The sequence below is a fragment of the Oncorhynchus mykiss genome, chromosome 27 (assembly GCF_013265735.2).
Source record: "Oncorhynchus mykiss isolate Arlee chromosome 27, USDA_OmykA_1.1, whole genome shotgun sequence".
Taxonomy (NCBI): Eukaryota; Metazoa; Chordata; class Actinopteri; order Salmoniformes; family Salmonidae; genus Oncorhynchus; species Oncorhynchus mykiss.
The window spans coordinates 29,724,879-29,744,496 of record NC_048591.1 but is presented as its reverse complement, the minus strand read 5'-3'; the positions used below and the strand labels follow the sequence as shown (position 1 = coordinate 29,744,496).

At 42.2% G+C, this 19,618-nt stretch overlaps 1 protein-coding gene across 12 annotated transcripts in view; it reads left to right on the top strand.

The window, feature by feature from the left end:
- LOC110507923 (eukaryotic translation initiation factor 4 gamma 1) overlaps positions 1-19,618 on the top strand; it is a 72,329-nt gene that overhangs the window by 11,591 nt on the left and 41,120 nt on the right. For 5 of the 12 annotated variants that reach the window (XM_036965843.1, XM_036965850.1, XM_036965844.1 and 2 more), the window contains exons 5-8: positions 970-1,002; positions 3,938-3,958; positions 4,316-4,492; positions 5,141-5,240. In XM_036965843.1, the coding sequence (XP_036821738.1) occupies positions 970-1,002; positions 3,938-3,958; positions 4,316-4,492; positions 5,141-5,240 (331 nt within the window). The remainder of the gene's footprint in view (positions 1-969; positions 1,003-3,937; positions 3,959-4,315; positions 4,493-5,140; positions 5,241-19,618) is intronic. The other 7 variants (XM_036965846.1, XM_036965845.1, XM_036965852.1 and 4 more) reach the window with 5 other exon arrangements.

Genomic DNA, 19,618 nt, shown 5'->3' with positions numbered 1-19,618 from the left:
AATCATCATTAGTCGCATCATGCAGCCAATGTATTAATAATCTAAACATATAGCCCAACGTTTGTAGAACTAAAGGTACATAAATAACTCTAAATGAAGCATATAGGAGTACCTATTTCTTCGTTAAACACTCACAGAATAGTGTGCGAACTACCTCAAATCATTTGGAGAAAAAGCCTTTATTTTATTCAGCTTTGTTCAATTGTGTTCTTCATACTATATAATAATGCCACGGAATGCTAAGCAAATCTTGTCTGCTAAATGAACTAGTGTAGCCCACAGCCATATGGCATAGCCAGATCAGGGCTAAATATAAGGACATGTCAGAGTATTCTATTCTGTTCTTCTGAAATGGACACATTTTCTTCATCATGTTTCTTTAGACCTGTCTTAAATAAATATGGGATGTATTTTGAAGGTGAGGGCTATATTACATGGATTTATTAGACTTTTTAAAAATGTGCATATTCCAAAGGTCTGCGTCAGTGGCTTTGGAAGCCAGGAGATACTAAATGTGTTTGTTAATTAACGGTCAACAATCACAGGCTGACGAAATGTCATGACAGCCATAATCGTGCTACGTGTAAACTCTCAATCTTTCCTATTGATACCATCTCTTACTGTTTAGTGTTCAGTGAGTGTACGTTCCACTGCTAGAAGGCAAAATCATTCTCTCAGATGAGACCTGTATAGTGTTCTGAATCCTCTTGTTGAGCCCTGCTCCATGCCTGCCTATCTCTCACTCTGTGTGTTTGTGTGTGTCTATGGAGGAGGGTTGTACTGTGTGTGTTTGTGTGTGTCTATGGAGGAGGGTTGTACTGTGTGTGTTTGTGTGTGTCTATGGAGGAGGGTTGTACTGTGTGTGTTTGTGTGCGTCTATGGAGGAGGGTTGTAATCTGCTGCTCTCCAGCTGGTGTCCTATGTAGGGTTAACCTCTGACCTGTGACCTGTCTTGCTCTCCTTTTCTAGTTTGCCCCCGGGCCCCGTGCTTTACACCAACAGGTACTAACAGCCTAACCAGGGACTTGGGTGGGCTGGGTTGAAATAGGGGGCAGTGTAGAGTTCTCTCTATACTTGCATTTCCTGTCTTTCTAAACTGTTTTTGAGCACTGAATGTTGTAAAACCTACACATGTTTATTTTGGTAGGCTAAGAGATTGAATCTGCTGTAGAATCCTATTCCAAAAGTATTCTGGGATCCCTCATTCATTGGGAACTTGTCATGTTCACACACCAGGATTTCCCTTAGCGGGTAATTATTGGCTTTTGTCCGATTTACATATTAATTGTATAAATAAATAAGCAGATATATTAAATTGGCACCAGACAATTGTCCAGGGGGAGAAAAAAAATAAGTGCGAAATAATGCTTTTTAGGCTATTCATTGATGGAAATACGTTTGACTGGGCTTGCTTATCGGTTTGTAGGCTAATTTGCAAAATTTAGTGGAATTAAATTGGCCTGTGTGTACATTATATTCATTATGTATCTTATTTATTACACGCATACAGATACAGAGCCTTTTGAGTAGAAAATCATCTGTCGAGCAGCACAAGAGCTGCTGCATCTTGTGGTGCTTTCAAGACAACTGGCAATTCTGGAAAAATACAAGGCCAAATCATGACGTCAGCCATTTTTTTCCCCCCCAGTTGTCTTGAACACACTGAAGTCAGAGATTTCCGCGTTCCAAGTTGTTTTGAAGGCGGCATCAAACTGCAACATAAGGCAGACTTCATCAGCGCGTCACACACCACTTTGCAATGAGCTGGAGGCAACTTGCTTTTTGAAGACATACTTAATTGTTTGAAACCTAAACGTTTTAATACATACACTGAACAAAAATATAACATGAGACAATTTCAAAGATTTAATTGAGTTAGAGTTCATATAAGGAAATCAGTTAGGCCCTAATCTATGAGTTTGGTCACAGATACCTTAACATTTAAACAATAGATAAAAGTATGGATGGGGATCAGAAAGCCAGTCACTATCTGGTATGGATCTCGACACGGTATCTCTGTGCATTTAAAATTGCCATCAATAAAATGTAATTGTGTAAGTTGTCCGTCACTTATGCCTGCCCATACCTTAACCCCACCGCCACCATGTTCACAACATTGACATCAGCAAACCGCTTGCCCACCCGACGCCATACACGCTGCCTGCATCTGCCCGCAAGTGGCCATCGAAGGTGAGCATTTGCCCACTGAAGTCGGTTACGACGCCGAACTGCAGTCAGGTCAAGACCCTGGTGAGGACAACAAGCACACAGATGAGCTTCCCTGAGATGGTTTCTGACAGTTTGTGCAGAAATTCTTCGGTTTGCTCAAACCCACAGTTTCATCAGCTTGTTGTGTGACAACTGCACATGTTAGTGGCCTTGTATTGTCCCCAGCACAAGATGTACCTGTGTAATGATCATGCTGTTTCATCAGCTTCTTGATATTCCTCACCTGTCAGGTGGATGGATTGTTTTGGTAAAGGAGAAATGCTCACGAACAGGGATGTAAACACATTTCTTCACAACATTTGTGGGATCTTTTTATTTCAGCTCATGAAACATGGGACCACACTTTACATATTGCGTTTATATTTTAGTTCAGTACATTGAGGCATTTCTTACCTTGCTTCAAAGTAGCCTATTAGCTCTCCTCTCTTTTTGACATGTTTGTTTTTGTCACATGAAAGTGCTCGTATATGCTGTGTCCTTTTGACAACTATCGTTTCTGCTTCATTCCCGGCTGCATTGTGCGCATTGCTGCGCTTATAATGTGAAGAAATAATATTTTATCAGCATTTTAAGCTAAACGTTCTGATCTGTTGCCTCAGACTCATTGCTTTCTGTTTTTATTTTTTTTATGTAGCCTTTTTATATAGCCTACTGGTTGTATGAGTCTGTTTGGAATAGGCTATTTATTTCTCAACAAGCTGACCAATAAAATAAGTAGCAAACCTTTCTACTCTTGATTGACAGACTAGTGATTTTGCTGTTTGTTACTCTTCTTGCTGGCTGAGGAAAAGTTAAATAGGAAAAGACAGTTATTCTAACATGTTTAAAGTGCACATCAGAATTCAGTAAGAAGGACTGTACATTGTTGCATTCTCCACTTGCATGTTCTGTTAATATGAATTACCATATACTAAATGTGATTTTTGTCATTCTGAGCATAGTGGGTGGATGCCCTAATCAGGTTATGCACCCAATGCAGATTGGTCTGGTAAATAAAATGTAAAAAAGCCAAATGTCCGGCGCCACATTTTCCTAAAGGAAACCCTGACACACACACACACACACCGACTCAGTGTTCTATGTTAGCTTTGCGCATGGACACAGTTGCTCACACACCTGCATTTTTAAAGGACTAGGGATGCATTCTGCTTGTTAATTCACTACTGTGGGGATAGGTTCTCTGCTTTCTATCAACTGACTGCTGCTCTCATTCTCTCTCCCCCTCTTTCTCTCTCCCCACTCTCATTCCCTCTCCCCACTCTCATTCCCTCTCCCCACTCTCATTCCCTCTCCCCACTCTCATTCCCTCTCCCCACTCTCATTCCCTCTCCCCCTCTCTCATTCCCTCTCCCCCTCTCTCATTCCCTCTCCCCCTCTCTCATTCCCTCTCCCCCTCTTTCTCTCTCCTCTCTCATTCCCTCTCCCCCCCTCTCATTCTCTCTCCCCCTCTCTCATTCTCTCTCCCCCCTCTCTCATTCTCTCTCCCCCCTCTCTCATTCTCTCTCCCCCCTCTCTCATTCTCTCTCCCCCCTCTCTCATTCTCTCTCCCCCCTCTCTCATTCTCTCTCCCCCCTCTCTCATTCTCTCTCCCCCCTCTCTCATTCTCTCCCCCACTCTCTCATTCTCTCCCCCCCTCTCTCATTCTCTCCCCCCTTCTCTCTTGCGTCCGTGTGCATTCACGTGGTGTCTGTGGGATGTGCTGCTGAAGGGAGGATTCAGGTCACTGCAGGTAACACTTCTCCTCTTAATTTTTCCAGAGGAGTCGGTCTGTCTGTAGTTGGCAGTGTTCGTGCCTGTGGTCCTGCCATTTTTTGGCTTTAGTTTTGCCTAAAGAGAAGCATCAGAATGTAAATGAAGCAACACAGAACATTCTAGTCTTATTCGGTTTTTAGCAGTTTGGATTCTGCCTTTATGAATATGCTGTTAGTGTCAGAACAGACTGTTACAATTGTTGTAGCATTAACTGCCATAAGGAATGGCAAGGGGAAACATGATAGTCCTCTTAACATTTGAATTGTTGAATGTTCTTTATTAAAGAGGACTTTTCCATAACTTTCTCCTCTCTCCTCCTCCTTCCTCTCTCCAGCCGTACTATAGCCGGCCCAGTCTGCCCAGCAATGCCCCCCGGGTGCCCCCCAGCAGCACGCCAAGGCCTGTGGCGCCCACACACGTCTACCAGCCGGGCCAACAGATGATGATGATCCCCTCACAGCAGATCCCCTTCCCCAACCAACAGGGCCCCGCCTACTTCATACCCGGACAGGTAACTTCACCCCGCCCCTTCCACTAGGGTGCTCCATCTATACTAGGCCACTGTCATTCTCTTTACTCAGACATTCACTATACCTTTTGGGACTGTTCCTTTGTACCAGGCAAGCTCAATCAAACGCAGCTATGGTATTTGGAAAGAAAGGAAATGCTTTTTGAAACCAGGTCTGGTAGCAACTAGCAAGGCAGTCCACCTCCCCGTCTGTGAGGGAGGCCCCACATGGAGTGGTCTGGTGACCCCCTGGCTCAGGGACAGATTCTGCTGAGTCTGGCCTCCACTCTATGGAGCCAGTGCTGGGAAAAATGCCCCTCTCCCCTTGCCCAGGCGATCAGCTGACCCTCCAGTCCCTTCCTGATTGTGCAGTGCTTAAAAGCACCACAGAGAGAGACGGATGGCTTTTAATGTGTGTTAGAGGGAGGTAGAGGGGTGCAAGTTAAACCTTAAGAGAGGTTTTCCTGCCTTGTGTGTGGGACAAAGAAAAGTATAGGTGTGTGTGTTGAATGAGTTAGATCAAATACTAGTTGGCAGGCTGTCTTAGCACCTTTTCCATCCTACTCATTGTTTTGTAGTTGAATTTTAGCATTCTACAATGTACCTTTTTAGATAATATCTAAACCATTCTGTCATGTCTCTCTCCCTCAGTACCGGTCAACGTACGTGGCCACCCCTCAGCAGTACCCGGTCCCACCGGGCACTCCAGGCTTCTACCCAGGCACCAGCCCAGCTGAATATGGTACATATGGTAAGAGGCTCTGTTTGGGCCTCGCCTGCCGATAACCACCTTTACCCAAAACCACAGGCCTCAGTTTAACACTGCTCTCTCCTGGACACACTGAAAACAGGGATGTCAATTCCTGAGTTTAATTTAAATGTATTTTCAACAGAATTTCAATTGACTAAATTCAAAGTGAATTCAACCCTGACACACAGGTCAAATTCCAAACCTGTTACTTATTTCGGCACCAATAAGTAATTCCCAACACTGTTGTCTGTTCTAAATTTCTTAACTTCCCTGTTCATTTTGTCGGGTAACGAAGGCCTCTGGGCTGGTGATGCAGAGTATGAGTGCCCTCTAGTGGTATGTGTTTGCCAGTACAGGGGCTATAGAAAGCTCACTGGTTGTCCTGAAAACAAGTCTGTGTGCTATGTAGTGGCTTAGTCTGTCTGCACAGTTGAACAGTGACCAGCCATGGGCAGAGCAGTCCGTATATGGAGTCTACTTTAGAAATGTTAAGTCTTGACATGCATTACTCCAACATGGTACGCAAGAGAGGGGGGAGTTGATGTGTGGTTGCTTGTGTGTGTGTGGATATATTTCTGCATATCAATATTTCTGTGTGTGTGTGTGTGTGTGTGTGTACTTTGTATAGATCTGGTCAGATGTCAATGAAGAGCTGTTTTTCGACTGGAGACTAGAAATCTTTCTTCCTTCTGAGCTAAAACATTTAGAGGAGTGAGCACATTTTCTGAAAATTTTCCCTCGTGCTGCCAGTCTAATAGACTTCGCTTCTGTGCTTATGTTAGTCACGTGCTCGCTCAATGCCTACAAAGGTACTGACTCATGTTCTCTCATACTGTACTCGCACCTGGCTAACACATGCACCAGTCTCCCACTGACATTGACTCCCTTTTTGTTTGGGCCTCTGCAACCATGGAAAGACTAACGTGCACAGAGCCTCTGCCTGTATGTGTGTGAGTTTTGAGACCAGGGCAGGAATGTATTTGAGTCTGCTCCAGTAGGAAGGGAAGTCAGTGTGACCTCAGGTTCAGCTCACTGGTGCTTCTTCTAGTTTTGGCAGCAAATACTAGTCTTGAAGCTGGTGCTCTGGAGGTGTGTGAAATTCAAATATCACCCCCCCCAGTCCCTCACAGATTTGTCTTGCTTCCATTATGCTCATTCTCCCATTCGCTGTTTTAAACTACCTGAAGGGACTGGATATGTGTAAGCAGTATGGTGATGGCTCCTCCGGCCTAGCTCTTCAGTAGGCAAAGTGGGACTTCCACTTGACTGTTTTCACCTACACAATCCTTTTGAGATTTTCACACCTGAGGGAGTGGGAACTAGAGGGGAAGATGGAAGCAGATTGAGTACATGTTAGCTGGTGAGGGATTGACATTGAAAGGGGCCTATGTAGTGCGGTAGTGATCGTTCCAGAAATGCCTCTTCATTTCATCCCCTCAAGCCATCACACTAGATTTGACATGCCCAGTTTATCAAAACAAATTTTATGTCACATGCGCAGAGTACAACAGAATTCACCTTACCGTGAAATGCTTACTTACAAGCCCTTAACCAACAGTGCAGTTCAAGAAATTGTTAGGAAAATATTTACTAAATGAACAAACTGTACAAAATATTTACTAAATAAACATCTGTACAAACCATAGTACGCAACTATAAACACCATGGGACCACGCAGCCATCATACCGCTCAGGAAGGAGACGCTTTCTGTCTCTTAGAGATGAACGTACTTTGGTGCGAAAAGTGCAAATCAATCCCAGAACAAGAGCAAAGGACCTTGTGAAGATGCTGGAGGAAACAGGTACAAAGGTATCTATATCCACAGTAAAACGAGTCCTATATCGACAACCTGAAAGACCGTTCAGCAAATCAAATTTTATTTGTCACATACACATGGTTAGCAGATGTTACTGCGAGTGTATCGAAATGCTTGTGCTTCGTGTTCCGACCATGCAGTAATATCTAACAATTTCACAACAACTACCTTAATACACACAAGTGTAAAGGAATGAATAAGAATTTGTACATAAAAATATATGAATGAGCAATGGCCGAATGGCATAGGCAAGATGCAGTAGATGGTATAGAGTACAGTATATACATATGAGATGGGTAATGTAGGGTATGTAAACATTATATAAAGTGGCATTGTTTAAAGTGTGTAGTGATACATTTATTGCATCAAAGTTTTCATTATTAAAGTTGGTGTATGTTGGCAGCAGCCACTCAATGTTAGTGGTGGCTGTTTAACATTCTGATGGCCTTGAGATAGAAGCTGTTTTTCAGTCTCTTGGTCCCCGCTTTGATGCACCTGTACTGACCTCGCCTTCTGGATGATAGCGGGATGAACAGGCAGTGGCTCGGTGGTTGTTGTCCTTGATGATCTTTTTGGCCTTCCTGTGACATCGGGTGGTGAAGGTGTCCTGGAGGGCAGGTAGTTTGCCCCCGGTGATTCATTGTGCAGACCTCACTACCCTCTGGAGAGCCTTACGGTTGTGGGCGGAGCAGTTGCCGTACCAGGCTGTGATTGTGCATCTGTAGAAGTTTGTAAGTGCTTTCGGTGACAAGCTGAATTTCTTCAGCCTCCTGAGGTTAAAGAGGTGCTGCTGCGCCTTCTTCACCACGCTGTCTGTGTGGGTGGACCAATTCAGTTTGTCCGTGATGTTTACGCCGAGGAACTTCAAACTTTCCACCTTGTCCACTACTGTCCCGTCGATGTGGATAGGTGGCTGCTCCCTCTGCTGTTTTTGAAGTCTACGATCATATCCTTTGTTTTGTTGACATTGAGTGTGAGGTTATTTTCCTGACACCACACTCAGAGGGCCCTCACCACCTCCCTGTAGACCGTCTCGTCGTTGTTGGTAATCAAGCCTACCACTGTAGTGTCGTCCGCTAACTTGATGATTGAGTTGGAGGCGTGCATGGCCACACGGTCATGGGTGAACAGGGAGTACAGGAGAGGGCTGAGAACACACCCTTGTGGGGCGCCAGTGTTGAGGATCAGCGGGGTGGAGATGTTGTTACCTACCCTCACCACCTGGGGTGGCCTGTCAGGAAGTCCAGGACCCGGTTGCACAGGGTGGGGTCGAGACCCAGGGTCTCAAGCTTAATTATGAGTTTGGAGGGTACTATGGTGTTAAATGTTGAGCTGTAGTCGATGAACAGCATTCTTACATAGGTATTCCTCTTGTCCAAATGGGTTAGGGCAGTGTGATTGCGTCGTCCGTGGACCTATTGGGGCGGTAAGCAAATTGGAGTGGGTCTAGGGTGTCAGGTAGGGTGGAGGTGATATGGTCTTTGACTCGTCTCTCAAAGCACTTCATGATGACGGAAGTGAGTGCTATGGGGCGATAGTCATTTAGCTCAGTTACCTTCGCTTTCTTGGGAACAGGAACATTGGTAGTCCTCTTGAAGCATGTGGGGACAGCAGACTGGGATAAGGGTTGATTGAATATGTCTGTAAACACCAGCTGATCTGCAGGCCGTCTGGGCCTGCAGCCCTGCGAGGGTTAAAACGTTTAAACGTTTTACTCATGTTGGCTGCAGTGAAGGAGAGCCCGTAGGTTTTGGTAGCGGACCATGTCAGTGGCACTGTGTTGTCCTCAACGTGAGCAAGTAAGTTTTGTTTGCCTGGGAGCAAGACATTGTAGTCAGCGACAGGGCTGGTTTTCCTTTTGTAGTCCATGATTGACTGTAGACTCTGCCACATACCTCTCGTGTCTGAGCCGTTGAATTGAGACTCTACTTTGTCTCTATACTGACGCTTAGCTTGTTCGATTGCCTTGCGGAGGGAATAGCTACACTGTTTGTATTCGGTCATGTTTCCAGTCACCTTGCCCTGATTTAAAAGCAGTGGTTCGCACTTTCAGTTTTGTGCGCTTGCTGCCATCAATCCACGGTTTCTGGTTGGGGAATGTTTTAATAGGCGCTGTGGGTACAACATCACCAATGCACTTGCTAATAAACGTGCTCACCGAATAGGCGTATTCATCAATGTTATTGTCCGACACTATGCGGAACATACAGTGCCTTGCGAAAGTATTCGGCCCCCTTGAACTTTGCCACATTTCAGGCTTCAAACATAAAGATATAAAACTGTATTTTTTTGTGATGAATCAACAACAAGTGGGACACATTCATGAAGTGGAACGACATTTATTGGGTATTTCAAACGTTTTTAACAAATCAAAAACTGAAAAATTGGGCGTGCAAAATTATTCAGCCCCCTTAAGTTAATACTTTGTAGCGCCACCTTTTGCTGCGATTACAGCTGTAAGTCGCTTGGGGTATGTCTCTATCAGTTTTGCACATCGAGAGACTGAAATATTTTCCCATTCCTCCTTGCAAAACAGCTCGAGCTCAGTGATGTTGGATGGAGAGCATTTGTGAACAGCAGTTTTCAGTTCTTTCCACAGATTCTCGATTGGATTCAGGTCTGGACTTTGACTTGGCCATTCTAACACCTGGATATGTTTATTTTTGAACCATTCCATTGTAGATTTTGCTTTATGTTTTGGATCATTGTCTTGTTGGAAGACAAATCTCCGTCCCAGTCTCAGGTCTTTTGCAGACTCCATCAGGTTTTCTTCCAGAATGGTCCTGTATTTGGCTCCATCCATCTTCCCATCAATTTTAACCATCTTCCCTGTCCCTGCTGAAGAAAAGCAGGCCCAAACCATGATGCTGCCACCACCATGTTTGACAGTGGGGATGGTGTGTTCAGCTGTGTTGCTTTTACGCCAAACATAACGTTTTGCATTGTTGCCAAAAAGTTCAATTTTGGTTTCATCTGACCAGAGCACCTTCTTCCACATGTTTGGTGTGTCTCCCAGGTGGCTTGTGGCAACCTTTAAACAACACTTTTTATGGATATCTTTAAGAAATGGCTTTCTTCTTGCCACTCTTCCATAAAGGCCAGATTTGTGCAATATACGACTGATTGTTGTCCTATGGACAGAGTCTCCCACCTCAGCTGTAGATCTCTGCAGTTCATCCAGAGTGATCATGGGCCTCTTGGCTGCATCTCTGATCAGTCTTCTCCTTGTATGAGCTGAAAGTTTAGAGGGACGGCCAGGTCTTGGTAGATTTGCAGTGGTCTGATACTCCTTCCATTTCAATATTATCGCTTGCACAGTGCTCCTTGGGATGTTTAAAGCTTGGGAAATATTTTTGTATCCAAATCCGGCTTTAAACTTCTTCACAACAGTATCTCGGACCTGCCTGGTGTGTTCCTTGTTCTTCATGATGCTCTCTGCGCTTTTAACGGACCTCTGAGACTATCACAGTGCAGGTGCATTTATACGGAGACTTGATTACACACAGGTGGATTGTATTTATCATCATTAGTCATTTAGGTCAACATTGGATCATTCAGAGATCCTCACTGAACTTCTGGAGAGAGTTTGCTGCCCTGAAAGTAAAGGGGCTGAATAATTTTGCACGCCCAATTTTTCAGTTTTTGATTTGTTAAAAAAGTTTGAAATATCCAATAAATGTCGTTCCACTTCATGAATGTGTCCCACTTGTTGTTGATTCATCACAAAAAAATACAGTTTTATATCTTTATGTTTGAAGCCTGAAATGTGGCAAAAGGTCCCAAAGTTCAATGGGGCCGAATACTTTCGCAAGGCACTGTATCCCAGTCTACGTGATCGAAGCAATCTTGAAGCATGGAATCCGATTGTTCGGACCAGCGTTGAACAGACCTGAGCACGGGCGCTTCCTGTTTTAGTTTCTGTCTATAGGCGGGGAGCAACTAAATTGAGTCGTGGTTTGCCGAAAGAAGGGCGGGGGAGGGATTTATATGCGTCGCAGAAGTTAGAATAACAATAATCCAGGGTTCTATTCTAGGTCAGGTGAACAAAAGGACTTGAGTTCCTGTATGTTGTTATGATCACACCACGTCTCATTAATCATAAGGCATACACCCCCACCCTTGATACCAGAGAGATGTTTGTTTCTGTTTGCGTGATGCGTGAAGAAACCAGGTGGCTGTACCGACTCTGACGTATCCCGAGCGAGCCATGTTTCCGTGAAACAAAGACCGTTACAATCACTGATGTCTCTCTGGAAGGCAACCCTCGCTCGAATTCCGTCTACCCAATTGTCAAGAGACTGGACATTGGCGAGTAGTATGCTCGGGAGCAGTGCGCGATGTGCCCATCTACGGAGCCTGACCAGAAGACCGCTCCGTCTGCCCCTCTGCAGTGCCGTTGTTTTGGGTCGCTGGCTGGGATCCGATCCATTGTTCTGGGTGGTGGACCAAACAGAGGATCCGCTTCGGGAAAGTCGTATTCCTGGTCGTAATGTTGGTGAGTTGACGTTGCTCTCATATCCAATAGTTCCTCCCGACTGTATGTAATAAAACCTAATATTTCCTGGGGTAACAATGTAAGAAATAACACAATACTGCATAGTTTCCTAGGAACGCGAAGCGGCCATATCTGTCGGTGCCGGAAGGAAGAAGCCACAAAAATAGAACTGTTTGGCCATAATGACCATCATTATGTTTGGAGGGAAAAGGGGGGAGGATTGCAAGCCAAAGAACCCCATCCGAACCGTGAAACACGGGGGTGGCAGCATCATGTTGTGGGGGTGCTTTGCTGCAGGAGTGACTGATGCACTTCAACAAAATACATGGCATCGTGAGGAGGAAAATGATGTGGATATATTGAAGCAACATCTCAAGACATCAGCCAGGAAGTTAAAGCTTGGTCACAAATGGGTTTGCAAATGGACAATGACCCCAAGCATACTTCCAAAGTTGTGGCAAAATGGCTTAATGACAACAAAGTCAAGGTATTGGAGTGGCCATCACTCACATAGCCTTGACCTCAATCCTGTAGAACTGAAAAGGCGTGTGCGAGCAAGGAGGCCTACAAACCTAACTCAGTTACACCAGCTCTGTCAGGAGCAATGGGCCAAAATTAACCCAATTTATTGTGGGAAGCTTGTGGAAAGATACCTGAAATGTTTAACCCAAGTTAAACAATTTTAAGGCAATGCTACCAAATACTAATTGAGTGTATGTAAACATCTGACCCACTGGGAATGTGATGTAAGAAATAAAAGCTGAAATAAATCATTCTCTCTGCTATTATTCTGACATGTCACATTCTTAAAATAAAGTGGTGATCCTAACTGACCTAAGACGGAATCTTTACTTGGATTAAATGTCAGGAATTGTGAAAAACTGAGATTAAATATGTATGTAAACTTCCGACTTCAACTGTAGGTAGGGGTAAAGTGACTGCATAGATAATAAACAGCAGTGTGGAAACGGGTGGGTGTGCAATTTAAATCTTCCAGGTGGCCATTTGATTAATTGTTCAGCAGTCTTACGGCTTGAAGGTAGAAGCTGTTAACCTCTCTAGGGTACGTGGGACGCTAGCGTCCCTTCTGGCCAACATCCAGTGAGATTGCAGGGCGCCAAATTCAATTACAGAAATGCTCATTGTAAAATTCGGAAGACAAAACATATTTTACATAGGTTTAAAGATTAACGGCAACAAAGAACGTTACAATCACTGATGTCTCTCTGGAAGGGATTTTCGGCGAAAGCATACCTAGCCCAGAACATACCTGGCCCAGAACATAGCCCAGTTGACTGATTATTACAAACAGCAACCAGCCAAGCAGAAGCGTTACAAAACTCAGAAATAGAGATAAAATTAATCCCTTACCTTTGATCTTCATATGGTGTTAATCAGAAGACATTCATTTACTCAATAAATGTTCCTTTTGTTCGATGAAGTCTCTTTATATCCAAAAACCTCCTTTTTCGTTAGCTCTGTTTTCTAATCCACAGGTTCAAACTCAGTCAAAACAATCAGACAAAACAATCCAAATTGTAGCCGTAAAGTTCATAGAAACATGTCAAACGATGTTTATATTCAACTCTCAGGTTGATTTTTAGCTTAAATGATCTATAAAATTTCAACTGGACAATAACGTCGTCAATATAAAAGGTAAACAAGAAATGCACATGCGCCTGAAAAAACTCTGCATCATGTTAGGATCCTCTCGTTCAGACTGGTCTTATTCCCTCATTTATGAGAATACAAGCTTGAAACGATTTCTAAAGACTGTTGACATCTAGTGGAAGGAATAGAAACTGCAAATGGAGTTCTAAGTCAATGTATACTGTAATGGCATTGAATAGAAAACTACAAAACCACAAAAAAACTACTTCCTGAATGGATTTTTCTCAGGTTTTCACCTGCTAAATCAGTTCCGTTATACTCGGACACTATTTTAACAGTTTTGGAAACTTGAGTGTTTTCTATACAAATCTACAAGTTATATGCATATATCTTCTGGGCCCGAGTAGCAGGCTGTTAAATTTGGGCATGCTTTTCATCCAAAATTCCTAATGCTGCCCCCTACCCTAGAGAGGTTAACCTTTCTAGCGCAGGGGTTCCGCTAGCGGTACACCTCAACAACATTCTAAAAGGCAGCGTGCGAAATTAAAAAATATTTTTTAGAAATATGTAACTTTCGCACATTAACCTCTTGAAACCAGGGGACACTAGTTTCAAAGTAAACGGGCTATTTCTCAGGACCAGATGCTAGAATATGCATATAATTGACAGCTTAGGATAGAAAACACTCTAACGTTTCCAAAACTGTAAAAATATTGTCTGTGTATAATAGAACTGATAATTCAGGTGAAAGCCCGAGAAAAATCCAATCAGGAAGTGACTCATATTTTGAAACCCCTGTGTTCCTATGCATCCCTATTGCCCATTGAAAGGGATATCAACCAGATTCCTTTTTCTATGGCTTCCCTAATGTGTCTACAGCCACTAGACATAGTTTCAGGCTTTTATTTAGAAAAATGAGCGTGAACGACAACATTGCGTCAGTGGTCAGGTGGTGGCTCTCAGAGTGATTTGTGCGTAATAGACAAAGGTGGCCATTGTTCCTCTTGCTCCTACTGAAAAGCCAATTGTCCTGGTTGATATATTATCGAACAGATATTTGAAAAACACCTTGAGGATCGATTATAAAAAAACGTTTGCTATGTTTCTGTCGATATTATGGATCTAATTTGGAGTTCTTTTCGGCGTTGTCATGACCATAATTTCCGATGGATTTCTCAACAAAACGTTAACAAGAAAATGAGGTATTTCGGCTATAAAAATAATCTTCATGGGACAAAATTAACATTTGCTGTCTAACTGGGAGTCTCGTGAGTGAAAACATCCGAAGCTCATCAAAGGTAAACGATTTCATTTGATTGCTTTTCTGATTTTCGTGACCAAGCTTCCTGCTGCTAGCTGGACATAATGCTATGCTAGGCTATCGATAAACTTACACAAACGCTTGTCTTACTTTGGCTGTAAAGCATAATTTCAAAATCTGAGATGACAGGGTTATTAACAAAAGGCTTAGCTGTGTTTCACTATATTTCACTTGTGATTTCATGAATATGAATATTTTCTAGTAATATTTTTTGACCGTTGCTCTATGCTAATTAGTGTAGTTGATGACAATTCTCCCGGATCCGGGATGGGTAGTTCTATGTATTTTTTTGAAATATGTAACTTTCACACATTAACAAGTCGAATACAGCAAATGAAAGATAAACATATTGTTTATCTACCCACCATGTCCGATTTCAAAAATGCTTTACAGCTAAAGCACAACATATGATTATGTTAGATCACAGCCATTTTTCCAGCCAAAGATAGGAATCACAAAAAGCAGAAATATAGATAAAATGAATCACTAACCTTTGATGATCTACATCAGATGACACTCATAGGACATCATGTTACACAATACATGTGTATGTTTTGTTCGGTAATGTGCATATTTATATCCAAAAATCTGTTTACATTGGTGCCTTATGTGTAGTAATGTTTTGATTCTTTACGGATAAAGCATAATCTGAGAACGGTGCTCAGAACCCAAAACAGCCAGAGGAATAGCCGCCATTTTGGAATCAACAAAGTTAGAAACAACAGCATAAATATTCACTTACCTTTGATCTTCATCAGAAGGCACTCCCAGGAATCCCAGTTTCGACAATAAATGACTGATTTGTTCCATAAAGTTCCATCATTTATGTTCAAATAGCCACTTGTTGTTAGTGTGTTCAGCCCAGTAATCCATCTTCATGAGGCGCAAGCATTTCATCCAGACAAAAACTCAAAAGTTCCGTTACAGTCCTTTAGAAACATGTCAAACGATGTATGGAATCAATCGTTAGGATGTTTTTAATATAAAACCGGAGAATTCCTTTGTCTTCAGAAAGGCACTGGAACGAGAGGTAACTCTGTCGGGAGCTCGCGTCATGAGACCAAGGCTCTCTGCCAGACCACTGACTCAAAGAGCTCTTATGAGCCCCTCCTTTATAGTAGATTCCTCATTCAAGTTTCAAAAGACAGTTGACATCTAGTGGAAGCCCACGAAGTGCAACCTCATCCATATCTCAATGTGTACTCGGTAGGCCAAGCTTTGAAAAACTACAAACTTCCTGGTTGCATTTTTCTCAGGTTTTCGCCTGCCATATGAGTTCTGTTATACTCACAGACATCATTCAAACAGTTTTAGAATCGTCAGAGTGTTTTCTATCCAATACTACAAATACTATGCATATATTAGCATCTGGGACAGAGTAGGAGGCAGTTCACTCTGGGCACGCTATTCATCCATAAGTGAAAATGCTGCCCCCTATCCCAAAAAGGTTAAGAAGCCTTTTGAACCTAGACTTGGTTCTCCGGTACCGCTTGCCGTCCGGTAGCAGAGAGAACAGTCTCTAACTAGGGTGGCTGGAGTCTTTGACAATTTTTAGGCCTTCATCTGACACCGCCTAGTATATAGGTCCTGGATGGCAGTATATAGGTCCTAGTATATAGGATGATTCACCAAACAATATTTTGAAAGAGGAAGTAAAATACTTTAAGAATATGTTTTCGTTTCAATCTCCTCCCTCACCACTAACCAAAGCTAATTGTATGGATTTTTTTCCTGTTAATAATGTAAAATTAACATCTGTACAGAAAGACTCATGTGAAGGCCAAATTACAGAGGAGGAACTACTTGATGCAATTAAAGTCTTTAAGGCTGGGAAAACTCATGGGCTGGATGGCATACCAGTGGAAGTATACCAAACTTTATTTGATACACTCCGAGGACCATTATTAGCATTATTACCACTCCTATCTTAACTGTAGATTATCGGACACGCAACAAGGTCTGATTTCATTATTACTGGAACAGGATCCAAGTGGTGTGTGTGTATATAAAGATCCAGTCCATTGGAAAAAATGGATGCCTCTTACACTTCAATGTTGTGATGCAAAGATTCTAGCTAAATGCTTGGCGCATAGAATGAAAAAGGTATTGTCAGATATTATTCAACCTAATCAGACAGGTTTTTTACATGGACGATACATTGGAGATAATATAAGACATGTACTGGAAACAATACTATGAAATATCGGGGAAATCAGGCCTGATTTTCATAGCTGATTTTGAAAAGGCTTTTGATAAAGTACGAATGGAGTTTATATATAAATGCCTAGAATATTTCAGTTTGAGAATCTCTTATTAAAATGGTTAAAGTTATGTATAGTAACCCTAGGTGTAAAATAGAAAGTAATCGCTAAATCTCAGACAGTTTAAAACTATCAAGAGGAGTAAAACAAGGTTGTCCACTATCGCCATATCTATTTATTATTGCCATCGAAATGTTAGCTGTTACAATTGAATCCAACAATAATATTAAGGGATTAGAAAGCCGTGGCTTAATAACAATGGTGTCATTGTATGCTGATGATTCATGTTTTCTTTTAAAACCACAATTAGAATCCCTGCACAGCCTCGTAGAGGATCTAGATACTTTTTAAAACCTCTTTGGATTAAAACCAAATTATGATAAGCGTCCATACCAGGCATTTGAAGGATTTTATGCCGTGTCTATCCTTTACTTTTACTTACAATATTATGTATTGGATCACAAAAAAATTATACTTTTCAATTACCATGTAGTTTACCAAATAAAATGGTCTGACGGGGATGTGGACATACTTAGTAAATATAGGCATCAGGCATACAAAAGTTATACTTAATTCCGAAATGGTTCTCTAGTAAATTAGTAAGAATTTCTCACCCATGGACTTATTCAGGTTACAACTGCTCACTTTCGGTTATTTGAAAACCAAATCATCTCCAAAATATCGTTATTTTTTAAAACAAGTCTTAGAAAGTTGATTGCAATTTCAGTTTAATCCACCTGAAAAGACAACAAATAATACAACAGATATTGTGGTTAAACTCAAATATACTAATTCGTGATAAACCCTTATTTTTCAATAAAAAATGTTTTTTTTAAATGTATTTTTGTAAATGATATCATAAATAGGACCGGTGGATTTATGTTGACAAACATATAGACAAAATGAGAAAAAAAATATCCAGAAAATCACTAGTCCAACGCGATAACGACCTGCCTCTCTCTCGTTGCACTCCACAAGGAGACTGCCTGTTACGCGAATGCAGTAAGCCAAGGCAAGTTGCTAGCTAGCATTAAACTTATCTTATAAAAAACAATCAATCATAATCACTAGTTAACTACACATGGTTGATGATATTACTAGATATGATCTAGTGTGTCCTGCGTTGCATATAATCTGACTGAGCCTACAAGCATACAAGTATCTGACTGAACGGTGGTAGGCAGAAGCAGACGTGTAAACATTCATTCAAACAGCACTTTCGTGCGTTTTGCCAGCAGCTCTTCGTTGTGCGTCAAGCATTGCGCTGTTTATGACTTCAAGCCTATCAACTCCCGAGATGAGGCTGGTGTAACCGAAGTGAAATGGCTAGCTAGTTAGCGCGCACTAATAGCGTTTCAAACGTCACTCGCTCTGAGCCTTCTAGTAGTTGTTCCCCTTGCTATGCATGGGTAATGCTGCTTCGATGGTGGCTGTTGTCCTTGTGTTGCTGGTTCGAGCCCAGGGAGGAGCGAGGAGAGGGACGGAAGCTATACTGTTACACTGGCAATACTAAAGTGCCTATAAGAACATCCAATAGTCAAAGGTTAATGAAATACAAATGGTATAGAGGGAAATAGTCCTATAATTCCTATAATAACTACAACCTAAAACTTCTTACCTGGGAATATTGAAGACTCATGTTAAAAGGAACCACCAGCTTTCATATGTTCTCATGTTCTGAGCAAGGAACTGAAACGTTAGCTTTCTTACATAGCACATATTGCACTTTTAATTTCTTCTCCAACACTTTGTTTTTGAATTATTTAAACCAAATTGAACATGTTTCATTATTTACTTGAGGCTAAATTGATTTTATTTATGTATTATATTAAGTTAAAATAAGTGTATATTCAGTAGTTTTGTAATTGTCATTATTACAAATAAATAAAAATTGTCAGATTAATCGTTATCGGCTTTTTTGGTTCTCCAATCATCGGTATCGGTGTTGAAAAATCATAGTCGGTCGACCTCTAGTAAAGACCACAGCCCAAGTTGTAAATCTGCAGTGGGGCTATTGAGACTTGCTTCGCTCTGCTTTAGGTATGATCATCACCCTATAAAATGTGTGCATGGTCTGTTCATTTTTTAGGATGTCGTATGGTTGTTGCATCTTTATCAGACTCGTCGTAAGGTTGTCATGGTTTGTGTGTCACTCTTTATTCCAGAAGTCACATGTCCTGAGGTCAGTCTGACACACAACCCTCTTCACTGGTCATGTGACAAGGAGACGAGAACTTGGTTTCAGCAACACACACACACACTAGAGCCCTGATGAGACAGCAACATGTTTTCTTTTTTAAATTTAACCAGACTTAATTTGTGAGAAAATTGGGGGGAAATACAGTTGGTTTCTGCTTGCATATTTCAGTGTGAATACGATAAGTGTTTGTTTGTGCCCTCTGTTGGTGAACTAGTAGGTTTACTCTGTGTTGTCAATACAGCCTCCTGGAGGTGGAAGGCATGGTTTGGGTCTGCCAAGTTTTTCCACAGCAGAGCTGTAGTCGTGACAGGAGTAGCAATCAACTGAGCACCGCAGTGGAAAACTGGCATAAGCAGCACATTCTGCCAAATACCTCCGATCCATTAGGTGGTACTGGCAACATGATCACGGCTCATGGCCAGGTGAAAAACAGTTTCCTCCTACCCTCTCAGGCTTTGTGGTGATGAGATACGGGTGGGAGGGGGTTATTTTTAGCCCACAGTTGAGTGCTTTACTAACCCCCCACCCCACCTACGTCCTGGGCCCTGACCTAGCTGGAAGCCCAGATCACTTCCATAATTTTTTTTAAAAAGAGGTGTGTCTCTCTCCTCGCTCTCTCATGGTGTACAGCTCTCTTCTCTGCATCTCCACACTGCTGACCCCGGGAGACTTG